Source organism: Calonectris borealis, chromosome 21, assembly GCF_964195595.1.
Source record: "Calonectris borealis chromosome 21, bCalBor7.hap1.2, whole genome shotgun sequence".
Classification (NCBI taxonomy): domain Eukaryota; kingdom Metazoa; phylum Chordata; class Aves; order Procellariiformes; family Procellariidae; genus Calonectris; species Calonectris borealis.
This window is the reverse complement of record NC_134332.1, coordinates 11,951,788-11,969,380: the sequence shown is the minus strand read 5'-3', so window position 1 is coordinate 11,969,380 and position 17,593 is coordinate 11,951,788. Positions and strand designations below refer to the sequence as shown.

The following is a 17,593-nucleotide window of genomic DNA, read 5'->3' as shown; positions in this document are numbered from 1 at the left end:
GCAGGGAAAACTTATTCTTTTTTTTTCTTACATTCGTATCATTTGTTCCCACTTAAGTAATGCCTTGGTTAGAAGGAGGTCCATCAGGTATGTGGAGTGCAGTCCGAACTCATCGGTGGTTCCACTGATATCAGCGGGGTCAGGATTTCATCCATAACTTCAGCTGCAGTCACTGCCTCTGAAGTGGTGACCCACATCGCCTCTAAGATACGTACTTCTCAGATACGTATCGCTTGCAGAAGCTGGGCTTAACCCCCCTTCTACACTCAGGACAACGTTCCTGTTCAATGTGTCCCTAACTGAGCTCAGTTCTGTTTCCCCGATAATCCAGCTGTGGCTGCAGTGCAACTAGTGACATCCCCCTAGAAGACGACTTCTAAGTTTTCTTAATATTAGAGGTTGTCAGGATGGGTGTTTCAATGGTAATGCAACACTTGCGTTTCTGCAGGACCTTCAGGCCCCGCTCTAGGGTCATGGCATCATTTTTGAGGTAGCACATATGGATTTCAAGCACAGAGTCCCTCCCCAAAGCTTTTAGACTAAATATAACAGTGGTTGGTGAGCAGAGATTACCCCATTTGAGTGGTTTAAGTAAATCTCTCTTTGTATGGAAACATTGCTCATGTGTATTTTATTTTCATCATTCCTTGCCTGTTTACTAGTATATTTCTAATTCTTTGTAATCCCTCCTGAGTCTGCGAGAAGAGATTTCAAGGTTTGTCCCTGTTGTAGTCACAATTTCTGAAATGGTGAAAATCTGTGATGATGTCAAATGATGCCCATAAGTGTTTTATTTTTCAATGAGGTCTTCCTCTAGCTATTTATTCCACTAATAACTCTTAATTGTTGACTTCTGCCTTATGGCCCCATAATGACAAAGCAATCATCAAGGTATATTGAGAAATTAACATAAATTTGCATTTCCCAGTGTTTGTTTTCTGTTTTATCCAATTCATGAATAATCTTTTCATCCTCTGTCTAATTAGTGATTTAATTCAGTGCATACTGTTTTAAAAAGTGGCATTGGCAAGAGAAAGAGAGGCTTTTGGTACAGTCTGAATGGGGCGCATGGGAGAGGAAGAAGAAAAACTATTTCTGGCAGATTCAGTAAAAAAAATTGTCTTTTCTTGTGCAAATTCACATCCTTCCAATGTTTTCCAGGCAAAAAGTGTATTTTTTTAGACTCTCTGATACAGAGTTTGTTACTTAGATTAAAAAGTGAAATTTTTTTTCACCTGTTTCAAGTGAAGGATGGTGGACCGCAAAGTGGTTTTGTATTTTCCCAAGATTGTAACTTGCAGAAATTTGCAGAAGATTTATCAATGACTGTATAAGCACTTTTCAGTCAGTAATTATGGAAACTGTAATTTAGCAGTATTTCTCACCTGCTGCATGAAAACACAGCAGCAGTGAGGCGTTGGGGGGATGAAGCGCAGGGCGGAGGTTGCTGTTTGCACGAGTACTGTTTCACCAAACCCAAGATAGAGAGGAGAAATGTGCAGCAGATTTGCATCTGGCTGTGCTGCTGGGTTTGGAAGGATTGTTGGTTGTGCCGTAACTAGCCTCCCTTCACTTTTTTGGCAGTGTAGTAATGTTAAAAATTAGGAGATATGCCAAACAATTGAATTTAAGACATCATGCTGAAAGAGTAAATGAGCTCTCCTCCTTTCCAGTGAATTAGCATCTTGCCCTTCCGCCTGAGTCTGCTGTAGGCATTTCTCCAGGTGTAACCACACAGGAACCTATTAGTGTTTGAGAGTTAGAAAAGATTTATCAGCATTCAGAGCTGAGGCCAAAGGGCACCCACGGTAGATGCTGTTTTCCTGCTGTCGCAGTGAGGTTAGCCCCAGCGCGGGCTGGGGAGGCACAGCAGGAGCGCGGCTGGCGTGGGGCATCCGCACGAAACCTGCTCAGGTTTGCTGAGCTCGCCTTGTGGGTTGTACCTACATCATGACAAAAACCTCTGATAACAGCTGAGTTTCTGTCTTTTCATTTGCCTTCCATAAATGTTTTAGCAGATAAACATAGTTGGGAATAACATGTATTTTCCATTGTACAGCAGATTAATTCTGATTGCAAAATATTGGAAGTTTCCCCCTGTTCAGTTCTCCCTTGCCGTCCGCTGCAGTGGCATTAAATACGCTTCTGCGTGGTCTCAGTGCAGGGCAGTGACAGACAGCACTGACGTCTGCTGGAGTTGAACGCTTGTGTTTCAGACCCGCAAGCTGAAGGACACCAAACCATTGTTCACGTAGGAGTCATGGTAATGAAGCCGTTCGTGCAGTATCTGCATTTGTTTTAATTCTACCGTCATGTGCGGTGGAAGCTGCTTGAGCTGCTGCTGTTTGTTACCAGATATTCTTATATGGAAGTATAAAACCGTTGAAGTTCCTATTGATCTCTGAATTGTTAAGGGTGGAGCTCTATTGGAAAGAGGTACATCACATATTTAAGCACTCTTGGAAATGGACTCAATCTCACAATTCATAAATTCCATCTGGCTAGAATAGTATCGGAGCAAAGTGCCAGTTATGATTTCAATGAACTAATATTTCATGCTGTACATAGTATAATGTGGGCATGGAGCACATAAACATAATGCTGTAATGGGGCTTTCTAAAGAAAAGTCGTCTTAGCTTCTTTCCACTAAATCGCCTGTCAGGGCGTAGGACTGGGTTACGCGGCCTGCACGGCAGGCTGTCCACAACCGCGGCATGCACCGCGCGTTCGGGCTTTGCATCAGATTCAGCCGCAGTGTCGCATCCCCTGCGACTCCCAAGAGTCCGTGCAGGAGCACGTGTCCACGGCTCAGCCAGCGCCTCTCCGGAAAGGCAGGGACCGGAGCAGCCTCCATACCGGCGGGACTGGGAGCACGAGCGCTGCCCTGGGCTGTGCTGCGGCGGGCGGGCTGTGCCGGAGGGTTGCGTGGTGCTGGCGTGGCACGGGGCGGCGCTGGGCTCCCCGGGGGGAGCAGGGAGAGTTCTGCCTCCTGCTACAGGGCGCGTCGGGATTGTTATTGGCATCTGTTGCTCTAATTGTCATCAAAAGAGCTGACTCCTCGCGATCCTAAAACAAGTGCTCGAAATAAAGTTCCGCGTTCTGCTTCTGTCAGCTGTATAAATACTTTTGCCGGAAAGGAGGAGTAAATCACCGGTTTAAAAGAAAGATGGTGGTACTGGGGAGGGTTTCTTCGTCAGGCATGACGGAGGCTGTGATCTCGCTTAATTTTCATACTAATATTTCATTCTGTGGTTCTGCGCCCCGCCTCTGCGGGGTGATGCAGGGCAGGGCAGCGGAGCTCCGGAGGCGCGCGCCGGCGTTCAGAGGTTTTGCGTCTGCGCTCTTGGCTTCACGGAGCGGGTCGACGTTTGCCTGGGGGGAGCCCTGGCTGGGGCGGGTTCGGGTGCTGTGGTTGGGGGTGCGTGGCCCTGCCTGCGCTGCGCCCGCCCCGCTGCCGCCTCCGCCTTCCCGGGGAGGGACTGACAGAGCCCCAGCCTGGAGAGGGGTGCTGTGAGGCGCGAGGCCGATCCTCGCCTTCTGGCACTTTCAGAGCCCGCCGGCCTTTCCCACCGGCTGAGCCGTGCTGGGGGCAGCAGCCTCCGGAGCAGCCGGGAAGGCAAGGTCAGCGTCGGGAGAGCGGGCTTCTCGGGTGGAAGAAAACGTGGAATGGAACACCTCAGCCAGGTGAAGGGAGTCTTGACCCACACCAAGAACCACCCAATGAACTTCCAAGACCCAAAACAAAGAACCTCGCTGGAATCCTCCAGACCGTGTTTTGTGCCATTTTAATTTTCATTTTTAGTAATCGATTTCTGTAACTGTCTGTAACATTAAATGTCCAAGGAAAACTGTGGTAGCTGATGGGGCACGGTGCTGTGTCACGTCCCCAGGAACGGTGCACGGGCACTTTTGGAATCGTAAAGATGCTGAATTCAGTCCCAAGCAGAGCCAGGCGTGCATGCATTAACATACTAATGAGCTTGCGGCTAGGAATTCCCGCATTTTTAGTACCACCAAAGCATCATTTGTCAAATGATTTAAAGGGGGGGGGGTTATTATTATTAGCCAATTTTTCAATATAGACTTTATATTCCAGATTAGTGCATCGTAATGGTGTTTAATTAACATGCCACAATAAAATCCTCACGTCTCAAATTTTCTGGCCACAGATCTGAGCATATATCAGTCACTTTTTGGAAATCTGGAGAATTAGATAATGTAAATAAGATTTCAAATTAGCTTTCCTCCAGGAAAGACCTGAATTTACAGTAATGTGGCTGTTACTTTACGGATTACTAACCTTGACCTTCGAACTGAATAAATTCTGAGAAAAATGATGGAAAAGTATGATGTATAGAATATGCTTAATTTTAGTTTTGAAGCCATGAACATCCAAACAAGTGAAGGATATTTTGCCTTCCTATATGTTCTGCATATAGACCTTTATGTTAAAGCCGTCCCTCCCGTCCCACCTGCGGTGCTTTTAAAGGTCGGTAGTTCCCGTGCCGTTCTCCAAAGGCAGCCGCAGAGGCTGGCCGGGCTGTCAGCATCCCGTGTCCCTTTCATCACTTAAAACCTCCATTTGGGACTGAGCAACAGTGAAGCCTGCCAGCGAAGTGCTACGTAGGTAGAAATTACAGTTATACTTTAATTTTGATTGTCCTGCTTGTAGGAAGCGAGACTCCTGGTTTTGAGTATCTGTTCCGTAGCGTCGTTGCTGCAGCCTTCTGTATTTTACAGTGGCGACGCTTTCCTTTGCCGTAAGGAACTGGGTAGTTTGGGTGGTGTTTTGGGGAGAGGTTGTTGGAGTGATGATTTGGGGTTAATTGGCCTCTTATTTTAAATATAACACTTACCTTCTGCATGTGATGATTATACAGTGAATAGTTACGTAAAGTAGTCCTAATGTGGTAGTTTAACTGACATACAGTCTTGGGCTGAACGGGAGCTAACTAGCCATTTGATAGATTTTTGCATTTCCTGCAGTGGGGATGTGATGGGAAAGCGAACTTTATTGAATAGAGTTCAGCTGCTTCTGTAAGCCACCACTTGCCTTAAATTGAAATGACATGAGAAGCCTGTAAGCGTTTCATTACTTCCTTCTGTTGTGCTGATGGTATGCTAAGATCACCATCTGTGTTTTTCTTCTGTCAGGCACACAAGCTCTGCTGAAACTTTACGGGAATATTCTGAACAGTTTTTTTCTTATCTTTACAGGTCATGCAATATTTAAACTTACATATCTAAGCAATCATGACTACAAACACCTTTACTTTGAATCAGATGCTGCTACTGTCAATGAAATTGTACTGAAGGTGAGTATTAAATTATAACGTGACCCAAAATCCTGGGTGTTTTACCACTTGTTAGACATGGAAGTATTCAAGAGGCTCTGGAAGTACATGAACGGTGCAGTGCCTGAGGACCGCTAAGGTGCATTTAACTTACCAGCCTAGTTGCTATTATTTTATTCATTTTTCAAACAGCCGTACAGGAGACTGCCTATTTGTATATAATATTTCCTTTTATACTTGTTTCTAGTTAATAGAGATACCAATTTTCTGTGGAATTTTATAGAAAAACACCAGATTTTATTGTGTCCAGATAGTTTCCACCTCCAGACGGGCGAGATGGTCTGCAAGCCCCGTGTCGTGCCGGAGGCGCGGGGCTGCGTGCCTGCGCCCGGCACAGCGCCGCGGTGCTGCCGTGTGGCCGCGGGCGCGGGGCCCGGCCTTAGAGACCCGGGCAGGGCACCTGGCTCGTGTGAGCGCCGAGCCGGGAGGGCGAGGGGCTGAGGGAGCAGCCGCCCCGGGCTGCGAGGAGCTGGGGAGCTGGTGCGGAGCTCGGCAGCCGGGAGGGCGGCTGAGCAAAGGTCCCGGCACGGCGGGGGCTTTCGGAGCCGGAGGTAACGTTCGGAGGCCTCAGGAGGGCTGCAGTTAGAGCACGCTGACACGGTGTTCAAGGCCACGGGTGACGCCGGCTTCGCGGCTCCAGCACCAGCCCGAGCAGAGGCAGTAACGTTGCCAGGAGAGCGCTTCCCTCCCGCCTTCCCCACGTCTTTTCCAAACGCAGGTGTTTGTACAAAGCAAAAAGGTTATTTTTCCACTGTGATACTTTGTCAGAATTGTTTGCTTTGCTTGTGGCTCAGTACGTACACATACTGACTGACTTTCTGAAACGAATTTTTGTAACACTTTTGGAAGATTAAACTTAATTTTCGGCAAGCTAATATTTTATAGCAATTCAGAATTTAAAAAGCAGTAATTTTGGCAAGCCATCTGTTATGTTTGCTTTTATTTTCTGTGTGGAGTTTAGAGGATTGCTAAATAACTGACATACGATAAAATAATTCTTAGTAATAACGTAGAAGGTGAATGTATTTGGGGGGGGTTCTACTTACTTCATGAACCGTTAGGCCAGTTCTTTTGTTCCTACTTTATCTTAAATAAGCTATTGTAATCCAGAACGCTTGACACATCTGAGACTGGTTATAGAAGGCGGCTAAAAAAAAAAGACTTGTTATGAATAACATGAATATTCAAGAGAGAAATATTATTGAACAGTATGTTTTTTCTTAAGTTGCAGATTGTTTATATAGAACATTTTCTGGTTTCGTGCATAAGTTACCAGTTTGTTTTCAATTCCGTCAGCATTAGGAGTCGCAGAGAAATCAGACTTTTCAAATTAGGCTTTTTACATGATCAAGTGAGAAAGACCAAGGCTTTATTGACCATGAAAATTCCCTATATTTTTATGCCTTAAGCTGTAATATGCAATGAAAGTGAAACACTCTACAGTGCATAAAATTGTGCAAGTTTTAAGCCACAGCATATTAACCAGCTAATGGCAGACCAAAGGGCATTTTTATCTTTTTGATTCTTGCATTAACCTTCCATTAAAATTATCTATGTGATTATCACGAAGCACTGGAGATAATAAATTTAGGGAATAGCAGGCTTGTTAAATATCATTTAAAAATGCTTTCATCAAGTAAAATGTGCCAAAACACAGGGAAACTATGAGATTAGCTGAGTATGCAAACATCATAATGAAAGAATTATTTTTATTGAAGCTGAGGAAGTCTTTTATTGAAGCCCATTACTATATTAGACCAGCACTCTGGGTCTTCACGACTTGCTGCATTCACCCGGAGGTTTGGGTGACAAGGGTGGGACGAGGGGGGAGGGATGCTGAGAGCCTGTGGCCGCCCCGTGCCGCCGTGGCTGCCTCGTGCCACCCTGCGCCGAGCCGAGGGCCGTGGGAGGAAGAGCCGGGAAGCGGCCCCACGCAGAGCGGGGCTCTCCTGCAGCTCTGGGTTGTCTCTGCCGTCATTTTGTCGACGGCCCGCTGGGACCAGTTTCGCTAAAGCCTCGTTCAGTTGGGTGGTGTGAGGGTCCCTGCCCTCCCCAGGCTGTCCCACCGAAGCACCGACGAAATTAAATACCATTTCATGTCTTGCAGGTTAACTATATTCTAGAGTCGCGAGCAAGCACAGCCAGAGCAGATTATTTTGCTCAGAAACAAAGAAAACTGAACAGGAGAACAAGCTTTAGCTTCCAGAAGGAGAAGAAATCGGGACAGCAGTAACGCCTAGCCTCGAGGAGAGCCTGTCTGCCGAGTTCGGAGGAGGAGACGCTCCCCACCGCCCGAGACAGGTGGGAGCCAGGACTGCGGTGCTCCTGCTGCCAACGGGCAGGAGCAGCCGGGGAAGAAATCTGAATTATCCCGTCTCTCACGGTTGGAAGATTATCCCTCGTTGGTGAAGGGAAGTCTCCCCTGTGACAAAAATAAAGAGCCATATCAGCCGGAAAGAAGACTGTTACGCTTCAGGTTCTTTTGATTAGAAATAAGAGAATGACGTAGACTGGCATCATTTAATTACTGTATTATGTACAATCACAAGAAGAGATGTGATTACATATTATTTCACAACCTGGTTAAAATAAATTATATACATCTGTAATACACCCACGTACACACAGGTATTGCTTGTGACATGATCAAATTTCTAAAAACAAAATGTAGGACAAATGTATCCATTTTTACTATTAATAAACAGATGTAATCTTTTTCAAGGTCCATATGATGCACAGTTCTTTTGGGGGGAGGCTGTAGTCCCAGATGGTTTCACTTCTGTTGCTGAAGTGCAGGAGGCAACCGTGAGCCAGGGAACAGCACCCATTGCAGGGGAGCTGATTTGTGAAGAAACGTTGAGACAGCCAAGTCTGTTGTGGTTTGTTTTGTTCAAAAATATTTTTATTTAACTGTGCTTTTCAGCTTTGCATACGTTTTATTGGAGTTTACTTGCTCTAGTCAGCACGGTGTTTTGAAACCAAGGCAGCGTCTCCGCGGTTGAAAGGAGAGCATCCTCCTGCCCACGTCTGCCCGTGGATCCACGGCTGCTGCCGCGCTGGGGTCTGCTCTTCCTCTCTGAGACAGCTTGCACCTGAGGACTGAGAAATGCCTTCACCTTTTCTTAATATTATTCTTTAAAAATAAAAATTAAGACCTACTTTGTACTGGGATTTGTAACTATTTTGGCCTTGTCCATCCATAATACGTCAGGGAACGCGTGAATGGGATTACTGGGAACCAGAGCTGCATTTTTGGTTCAGTTCACCAGAGGTGTCTTTCATAAATTTTTTCAAGTCGTTGAAGCTGGAGCGCTCTGCCCTGCTGCTGTGGATTTTGTATCAAGAAAATGCCCTCGGTTCCGAGAGGCATTTAGCCACAGCCGGGGCTGCAGGGCAGCTGCAGCGCTGCGGGTCCCACGGGCAGACCAGGCTCCCTCCTGCCGCCCAGCCTCGCCTGCGCAACGTGACCTCTTACAGTGTCCTACCTTGCTTTTGTATAGAGAAAACTTTCTGAGCCTTAACACGTAGTTTAGGAATAAACACTACGGTAGTGGGGTCTATTTGTCACTTACCTGTTGCATTTAAGTTCTCAGTTTTTAAAGGTTTAGCCCTCCCAGAGCCAGCGTCAGTGCTGCCTCGGGAGGGGAGCCCTGCCCGCACTGCAGGGGCCAGCCTTCGCTGTACAGTCTTCCATGATATCTGCAAAACAAGAGAAACTATTTTATAGTATGATATTAAATTTTTTAATATTTTATATGCACAAATGCAGCACAGATGCAATGGGAAAGACCCTTCAAATAATGCAATGTAAATGACTCCTTTAACCAACTCTGTTAACTATTTAACATTAAAGTTGTTATGTGAATGTTCTTTTGCCACCTAGTTTCAATTCTTTTTAACTGAACTAAAAAATTGCCTACTCTGGTATTAGAAACTGCAGAAGTCTCCTACTTGTTTCATGGCCGTAATGCTGTTGCCACCCACTTACATTTACTTATTACAAGTAGATATTCAATGTGTGCAGTATTTTGCTTTCAGTAAAGCCTAAAGATTGACGTAATAAAAAAACCTCTGCTGTCTAAACTGTGGTAACGTTTGTGGGCGCATAGTCACTCGCCTGCACCACGTGTGTTTACACCATCTCGTAAATCACCTTCCACTTGCTTTGTTTTTAGTGCAGTCTTCCCGCGGAGCTGGGACAGGCAGCGCAGCGCGTCCCCGGAGAGCACGGGCAGGGCGGCAGGGACGGGACGCCGCTGCTGGAGGATGCTCCGAGGGCGTGATGGAGAGCAGGCAAGGTCTGGAGCCCAGAATGAGTTTATTTGTTCTGAAGCTGTGAGAGAGCTGTTCACAGTTAAGAAGTGAATTTACTTTCAAAAATCAGACCTAGTTGAATACACGGTGTGAAGGAAACCTTCCTTAAATTCTGGAAACGTCCAGCTATTCAAGAGCTGAACAGCCTCTCCCTCGCAATAGGCATTTCTACTATTTAGAGTTTGCTGAAAGAGTTAAATCAGAGCTCATAGTTGCAATCTGTGCGCAGCTGAACACAAATCCATCACGGGCTGGTCTTTCCCCGGTAGTTGTAGATTTAATTGATTCAGATGGGCATTCAACTGGGTCAGGAAAGCAAGCTGTTCCTTCCATGCCTTGTTACTGGGCTTCAGCAGAAGAGGGTGGCTGCTGGCTCACATAACGAGGATGACTTCTCACTGACGGGATTGGTAGCTGTTGGAGGCATCAGAGGTTTTCTGAATTTTCTCTTACTTCTGCTGTTGGAGGGGGACCTGGCTTGCACGTGCACCTGAAGTGTTACAGTCGATTGCCCCTCATGGAGCAGAGTGTACGCTTGGAAAAACTCACGGGCACAGGCCCAGTGAGAGGCAGGAGCGCACGCACCGCAGTGCAAGCAATCGGAGATGTTTCCCCTCGCAGCACCAGGAGCCCCAGGGGACTCGTACCTGTGGGCTGGTCTCAGCCCAGGTGCCTGCAGCAGCCGGTGCTGCTCACAGCCGGCCGCTCGCTGCCCGTCTTGCCCGTATTTGCACAAAAAAATGCTGCTCGGAGGGTCCTGAATCCACCAGGAGAGATGGGTGACCTTTGTGGTGGGACCCCCAGGTCATTTGTTGTACTCCTGGGTGGCTGAGCATTTGTCTGGGAGATTTGTGAAAGAATAAAATAGCTGATGAGCGGGTGGGGATGGCCAAGGCTGCTGCAGCCGCAGTGAGCACTGCATGTGGAGAGCCCTTGCCGCCTCCTTGGTTTTATCAAAGTATTGGGAAACAAGAGAGACCTTTTAGCAGAGGACACCCAGGGCACCCAGGCATGTGCTGCACCCAAGGCGAGAGCACTGAGGTGCCTGGCCTGACCCAAGCTCTGCCAGGGCTCTGCAGGGGTTTGCCACGAACCCCAGGAGGAGCAGGTCGAGCCAGAGGATCCTCTGGGTTTAGGGTGGCAGGAGCCTGGTGTGTCCCGGCGGCTTTTGCAGCTGCCCGTCCAGCAGCCATGGCGGGGCTGGGACCCGGCCGGGAGCACAGGCTGCACCCGCCCTGCACTGGGACAAGCAGGCGAAAACCATCGCACAGCCCTGGGTGCAGCCCTGAGATTAATGGGTGGAGTTATTTATGGAGACATGTTTGTAATGGGCCCATGAATTTCATGGAAATGCGCTGCTGTGGCGGCGTGTGGTATTGGGTGCTGCTGCTGCTGCTAAAATTAATGCCCCTTAAATCACATCCCAGTGCAGCCTCCCCAGTACAACGCTGGGAAGAGGAGGGAGACAAGGACAGAGATGCGCGGGCACAACAGGCACAAAGGCCAGGCAGGGCCAACAAGGGGGTGCCTGCGCCCCGGCTGGGTGCTGCTCCCCAGCACCGCTGCAGTGCCTGCGGCGGGGGGCCCAGGGCCACCGCGAGCAGCCGAGGCACGGGGAGGGCTGGCCCCGTGCACAGCCCCGCGCTGCCGCTGCCACTGCAGGAAGGGTTAAGCACTGTCATGTTTTATTCTCCCCACACACCTCTGCTTAAAAGCAAAAAAAGAAAAAAAATCTCAACAGGGTGTTGTTCGCTCTGAAAACCCTAAGCATGATTTGTGAACTCTCACAGCCTTGGTAATCTCATCAGAGTAATGGGATTATATTTCAAATCACCATGGCCTGTTCATTACACATTTAAACTCCTTTGACAGAGGAAAAGTTAAATAAAATGTGTGCGTCAGCCCTGGTTGACTTTCCCAGTTCTCCTTCTTGATTAGACAAACAGATGCTGAGCTCCAAAATGAAAAAATAATGTGCTCATTTATTCATTTTTCTGACAAGTCACAATAGATTTTTAACTACAAATGAGCCCCCTCCCCAGGTGGGGAGTGCGGGGGCAGCACGCGCCGCGCCGTAATGGGCTCTGAGCCGGCAGCTGGGGCTAAACTGGGGCACAAGTGGTCATTTCCGCACCGCGAGCGCAGGGACGGTGCCGCGATTCCCCCGCTGCCGCCGCCGCTGCCTGATGAATTTCTCCGAGGAGCTGACGAACGGCACTTGCATTCCTGCTGCGAGTGCAGCCGCCGCCAGCAGCAGCGTGGCCCTGGCCGAGGCAGCGCTGCATGAAAAGGCCCAACCGCGGGCACCCACCGGGGTTTCCCACACCTCCTGCTTGGCTCTGCTCGCCCACGTTGAAATGCACCCGTGAGGCGGTGCCGCGGCTGCCGGGGCTGCCACGGCCACGGGGCTGCCGTGGCCAGGCCACACTCGCACCTCCCGCCACAGGCGCAGTCCCTGCCCCGCTCACCGGCGCTCCCGTCCGACTTGCTCTATCGTTGCTCTCAAACTGACTTCTGCAAGAGCGTCGCCCCGGCGCGCGATGGGGAAGCGGCTGAGCTCGGCCCGAGCGCGGCAGGTCTCAGCAGCCAGCCGGTGCGCTGCCCCCGGGTCCTGCGTGACTTCGCCAGTGGAGTGCGGATCTCGTCCCGGGAACTGCCGATGGAGAAGCACACGTACCGCGGGGAGCGTCGGGGCTGCCGGCGGGCTGGGCTGCGCTCCCCGCTGAAGAGGAGGGTTTCACATTGGGGAGCGCTTGGGCTCTATTAGGGAACTGAAATGCCAGATAATTAGAACTACACCAGCAAACACCATTATTGCCAGGAGAATGCAATCGCATACAGTAATGAAGCAATTATTAATGAGCAACTGCAAGGCTGTCATTAATTTAAGCTTTTCAGGATCACAGACTAAGGCAAGTTAAATGTTAAAACAGAGTCGGGTCTGGGCTGAGCGGGGCTGAGTGGGGCTGAGGGGGCTTTCCCCAGCCACAGGGTGGGCAGAGCGGGGCTGTCTCGTTGCCCCCCCCCCAGGTGAGATGCCCTGCGCGCCCGCAGTGCCCTTCCCAGCCCCGTGCCCTCCCCTGCCCTGCAACCGCACGAGGGAACTCCTTCACCCCGGCACCAGCATCGGCCCCTTCGGCAGCCCGGGCGATGGCTCTGCAGGGGATGGCGACAGGGATGGGGACAGGGATGGAGATGGGGACAGGGTTGGGATGCCACCCCATCCTGCAGCAGCACAGGCGAGATGCCCGTGGCTCCGCGGCATAAGTGCCGGGTGTGTTCGGGGACGGTGCAGCCGGGAGCTGCTCCCGCACCAGCGCGCAGCCCCGCGCCGCAATCTGTCACGGCGGCTGGGGCTCGCCGGCTCTGCAATATGTACCTCATGTCTGGGCTGTCATCGGACATAATTCCTCCCTGCTGGCATATTGCTGATTTGTGCATAAGTGATGCATGCAATCCACCTGAGCTAGGAGTCAGGGGTTTCTTGATCTGGGGCTGTCAGGGCAGAGTGTTTTAGTGCCTCCTGCGATTAGCTGGAATTGACAGGCCCTGAGAGCAGGGAATTGCACAACAGGGGAATTAACAGCCAGGGACTGAAGTGGAGTGTGGCACTCGTTTAATCTGCAATTTATCAGTTTACGTGGCTTCTTGTCGCAGGTGGAAGATTACACTCCAAAAAAGAAGGCTCCCTTTTTTTTTTAATTTCACCTGACAGGGAGAGGGAAGAGCAATATTCAGAGGCTGACACGTTTGCTGGCTCCCGCTGAGTTACTGGCCCGTGCCATGATGGGCTGAGCCATGCGCAGCCTCCTCGCGGGTGCCGCACGGCAGCGAGAGCAGCCCTGACAGCCCCAGCACAGGGGCACGGCTGCAAGGCAGGCTGCAGCCCCCATGGCCCCTGTCCTTGGCTTCAGCTGCTGCGTTTCAGCCGAGAAGGCTGGCCAGACGCTGCCTGCCTCGCAGCGAGGGCCACCGCAGCGACGCTGCCCCGCAGCCCCCCGAGCATCACGGCCAGCCCATGCCAGAGTGATTGTGCCAAGGCTGAGCAGCCCCTTCCCGACCACCCTACCGGCACCCCGGCTCCTGCTCCAGCACAAGCCCTCGCCTCTCCCTGTCCCCATCCTCATCGCACAGCTGCTCCCATGTGCCGGCCACACCTCCAGGTCCCCCAGTTCGATGGCAGCCCTGTGGCAGTGGTGCCACGCGGGAGCTGGCACAGCAGAGGCTGCAGCGGAGCCACTCTGAGCTCAGCAATTCCCCATCTGCAAGTCCCGGGGCAGCCGCAGCCGGCTCCGTGCCGATCGACTGCCAGGCCATTAGCCTGGCCACGCGGGAGCAGTTCCCGGCAGCACGGCTTCCCACGGTGCTTCCCGGCTGCCATGTCCCCGGCCAAGGCTGAGCCGGACGCCCCTCGCCCTCCACCAGCGTGGCTGCACCCGCAGGATGTCACCGTGGGAAGGGCAGCCCAGAGCGGGACGCGGTGTCCGCGGGTTGGACCCCTCCACCAGGCGAGCAGAGGTCCTGTGCGGGCAGGGGCGGACGGCAGGGTGCCAACACCGGCCCCAGCGATGGCTCCCTGGCCCACGCAGGGGCCTCTCACCTTCAGTATATGCCCACGCAGACTGCTGCTCCCACGGAGGGTCTGCAGAGCCGCAGCCCCCGTCCCGCTGGCGGGGCGTGCGGGAGGCGCACCTCGGGGCAAGGAAAGTGGCAGCCGTGGCGGTGCCTCCTCCCGGCCCCCGCCACGCCACGCGCTCCAATTTTGATAATATCGTTAGAGGCTGATAATGGTTTCCAGGAACACTGTAGCCTTTCTGCGAGGTGACAGCCTGTAAAGGCAGCATGACAGATAATGTATTCTACAAGGGTACAATAATGTGACTCCGAGCACATTAAACTCCTTTAATGTGGGTGACATACACCTTCCTCTTAACATACATTATCATCCTGGAGGCACACGCAGCATGCAGCGACACGGAGCCAGCACCCCGGTGCCCACGGACCCTCACCCTGTCCTGCTCCCCAGTGCTCCTGGAGCCGGCACTGCTGCTAGCGCCGGTGCCGGTGCCGATGTTGGTGCTGGTGCCGGTGCTGGCACCAGCACCCCAGAGCCCCTCCACGCAAGCAGGGGCTCCCGCACCAGCTGCGCTCTTCCTTCCCCTGCTGCGAGGAGGTTAAACCATGCGATGCAAATGCTCTCGCTGCATGTAGGTGATCTCCTTGGCCTTCCTTGGTGGCCTGCTCTGATACTGCAAACCTTTATCCAACCTTATGGTATCAAAGATTATTTATAATGAATTAAATACGTTTTTAGCAGCTTCTTTCCACACTTACTGCCACACTTTCACTGCCACTTCAACTTAATTAGGGAGGCCTTGCTAAAGAGATGGGAATAAATGCATCTATAGAAATATATCTATGTATAAATGAAGAAAGCAGCCACCACAGGTCAAACCAGTACTTTCAATTTATTGCCCTGGTACATTCATTTGTAAATAGCTCTGCCTTGCTGGTTTCTAAGTGCAAGGCTAATGTTGGAGTGCTTAAATTAATAGTGACGCACACCTTTCATTATTGCTATTAAATTAGGTGCTGGGCTTTGATGGATTCACTTGTTGCTGAACTAAAAGCCTTATGGATGTGGGTGTGCATATCCATTTGGTTTTACAGCAAATTTAGGTCTTAATGTCAAGCCAGACAGAGCTGAGCGAGTTCCTCCTCAGCACACTCTAATTAGCTCGATGGGCACCTCCTGCGGCCCCGGCCCTGCTCCCCAGGAGCGACGGCGCAGGCTCGCTGGCGCGGCGGCGGGGAGGCACGTGGCGGAGAGGAGCCCGGCAGGAGGACGCGCCCCGGCAGCCTGGGCACGGGTTCCAGCCGGCTGCCGCAGGAGCCCCCCGGCCCAGCAAAGAGTTTGGGCTGCTTTTCAAGTGTGGCACCCCTCAAGCGAGGGGGAGCCAAGACCCCCTGGCATCATACCTGGCAGCGAAGGACTCGGCAGGTCCGTGCCACCACCTCCAACGGGCGTCGGCCCTGTGCCACTGCGGCATCCCACCTTCCCGCACCCGGAGCACCACGGGGAGAGATGCACTGAAACATATAAAAAAACCACCGAAGTCCCTGCAGACACGTGGTGTTATGACACATAACATCAGCCCTGTCACCTCCCGAGCTGTGACTGACGCGCGCTGGTGTGACACGGCCCCCTGTGACACACAGCACGGCGTGGGGAGAGCCTCGCACCGCGGTGCTCACAGGGGGGTCCGCTGCCCCGTGCCGGCCCGGGGCCTGCAGGTGCCCTGCGCCCCCATCCCGCCGCGCTCGCGGCTCCATCTCGTCTAATTAATGCTGTGATTTTGCCAGTGGCATCGCGAAGAGGGAAAGAGCAGCTCGTCTCCTGGGCAGGGCGGACAGGGAAAGCGACGTGGGCAGCAGCACGGCTCAGCCGGGCCATCGCTTCCGGCTGCCTCCGGAGACAACTGGGACGGGACGGGCAAAACTTGGCGGCCCTGATGCCAAGGGGCTGCTGCTCTGCCGGGGAGCTTGTTCCCCGCTTGTGGGGCATCTCAGAGGGTAGCTAAATAAGGATGTATGCATGGAGGTAGTAACTCACCTTTAATATGCAGGCTAACTGAGCACCGGCACGTTAGAGACGGTACGTGCATGTGCTGGGTTTGTAGTCAGGGTTGCCGCAGTGTGAGCGGTGGTGCCAGCGGGAAGGTGCTGTGTGCGGCGTGGTGATGCCCCGCTGCCACAGGACCCACTGGCAGCGGGTGGCTGAGTCCCTCGGCCGTGGGGTGCCCATCTTCCCGTGGCTCCTTGCTGACCTAATATCATCTGGACATTCATGTTGTTCGCTGACCGATGCTGCAGCACCTTCCTGCTCAGCTGTAGGAGTGGGTGCCTGCGACAAGTGGACGCTGGTGTGCGGGGACCCCCACCCCAGGCACCCTGTCCCGCCACCCCGGGGGGCAGCGTGGGCAGGCGATGCCCAGGGGCCTGGAGGGGGTCACAGCCAAGCGCTGGGGACGAGCTGCGGGGCGCAGCGGGGCGGAGTGGGGCGCAGAGGGGTGCAATGGGGCACAGCGGGGTGCAATGGGGCACAGCGGGGCACAGCGGGGCGCAGCAGGGTGCAGGCAGCCTCCTGCTGGACTGGAAACGCCAAGTGCACTGGGGACGGGGAGCCCTGCCCGCTGGGGGGCCTGGTTCAGGGGCTGGGGGCCAGAGTGCAGGATGGGGCTGCAGGAGGGGGCACAGGCCGGGGCTGCGGGCCGTGTGCCGGGGCGCGGGTTCGCAGGCCGGGGCGCGGGCTGAGGCGCCTTTGTTCTGCGGCGCGGTTCCCACTCTTAGCGTGCCATCTTGAGGCCGCCGCCAGCAGCCCTCCGGCACCGCACAGGCTGTGCGCTCACCGCCACCGCCGCCACCACCGTCCTGTCCCCGTCCCTGTCCCCACAGCCAGGGACCCACTGGGCTCCCAGGGCAGCTCACCCTGCAGCAGCCCCGACACCGCCGGGCCGGGACGTGGGGCCGGCTGTGCTCCATCCCAGCAGCTCAAGGAGCCGTTTGGGCCGTGACGAGTCCCTGCGCTGCGGCACCCCGGCAGGAGCCGGCCACGCTCACCCCAGCCCGGACAGCCGGTCCCCATCCTGCCCCACGGTGCGGGTGGTGCCCACGGCCCCAGCTCGCCCGCTGACGCTGCTGGGAGACCCTTGACTGGCGTGCGAGCCGGGGCCACCACCGACACCTCTTCAGGAGCCCCCGGCTGTTTGGCCTGGGGAGGGGGAGATGGACACAGTGGGTCCAGCCCACAGGGACTCACCGGGGCCGGCTGACATACAGGAGTTGTTCAAGTTATGGGGTTTTGTCCCAGAGAAACGGGTCAGGATATTCCTTTAGGGTGCAGTTTCTTACTTCTGGACAAAGAA

The 17,593-nt window shown here is 52.8% G+C and overlaps 2 protein-coding genes across 12 annotated transcripts in view; one reads left to right on the top strand and one right to left on the bottom strand.

Annotated features, from left to right (window-relative positions):
- The window catches only part of MAPKAP1 (MAPK associated protein 1), a 108,603-nt gene extending 99,181 nt beyond the window's left edge, over positions 1 to 9,422 (top strand). For all 7 annotated transcript variants that reach the window (XM_075170900.1, XM_075170901.1, XM_075170902.1 and 4 more), the window contains 2 exons: positions 5,218 to 5,315; positions 7,462 to 9,422. In XM_075170900.1, the coding sequence (XP_075027001.1) occupies positions 5,218 to 5,315; positions 7,462 to 7,587 (224 nt within the window). In that variant the 3' untranslated portion in view covers positions 7,588 to 9,422. The remainder of the gene's footprint in view (positions 1 to 5,217; positions 5,316 to 7,461) is intronic.
- Positions 9,423 to 11,630: 2,208 nt separating this feature from the next.
- The window catches only part of GAPVD1 (GTPase activating protein and VPS9 domains 1), a 47,491-nt gene continuing 41,528 nt past the window's right edge, over positions 11,631 to 17,593 (bottom strand). For all 5 annotated transcript variants that reach the window (XM_075170895.1, XM_075170896.1, XM_075170889.1 and 2 more), the window contains one exon: positions 11,631 to 12,439. In XM_075170895.1, coding sequence (XP_075026996.1) covers positions 12,248 to 12,439 — 192 coding nt within the window. In that variant the 3' untranslated portion in view covers positions 11,631 to 12,247. The remainder of the gene's footprint in view (positions 12,440 to 17,593) is intronic.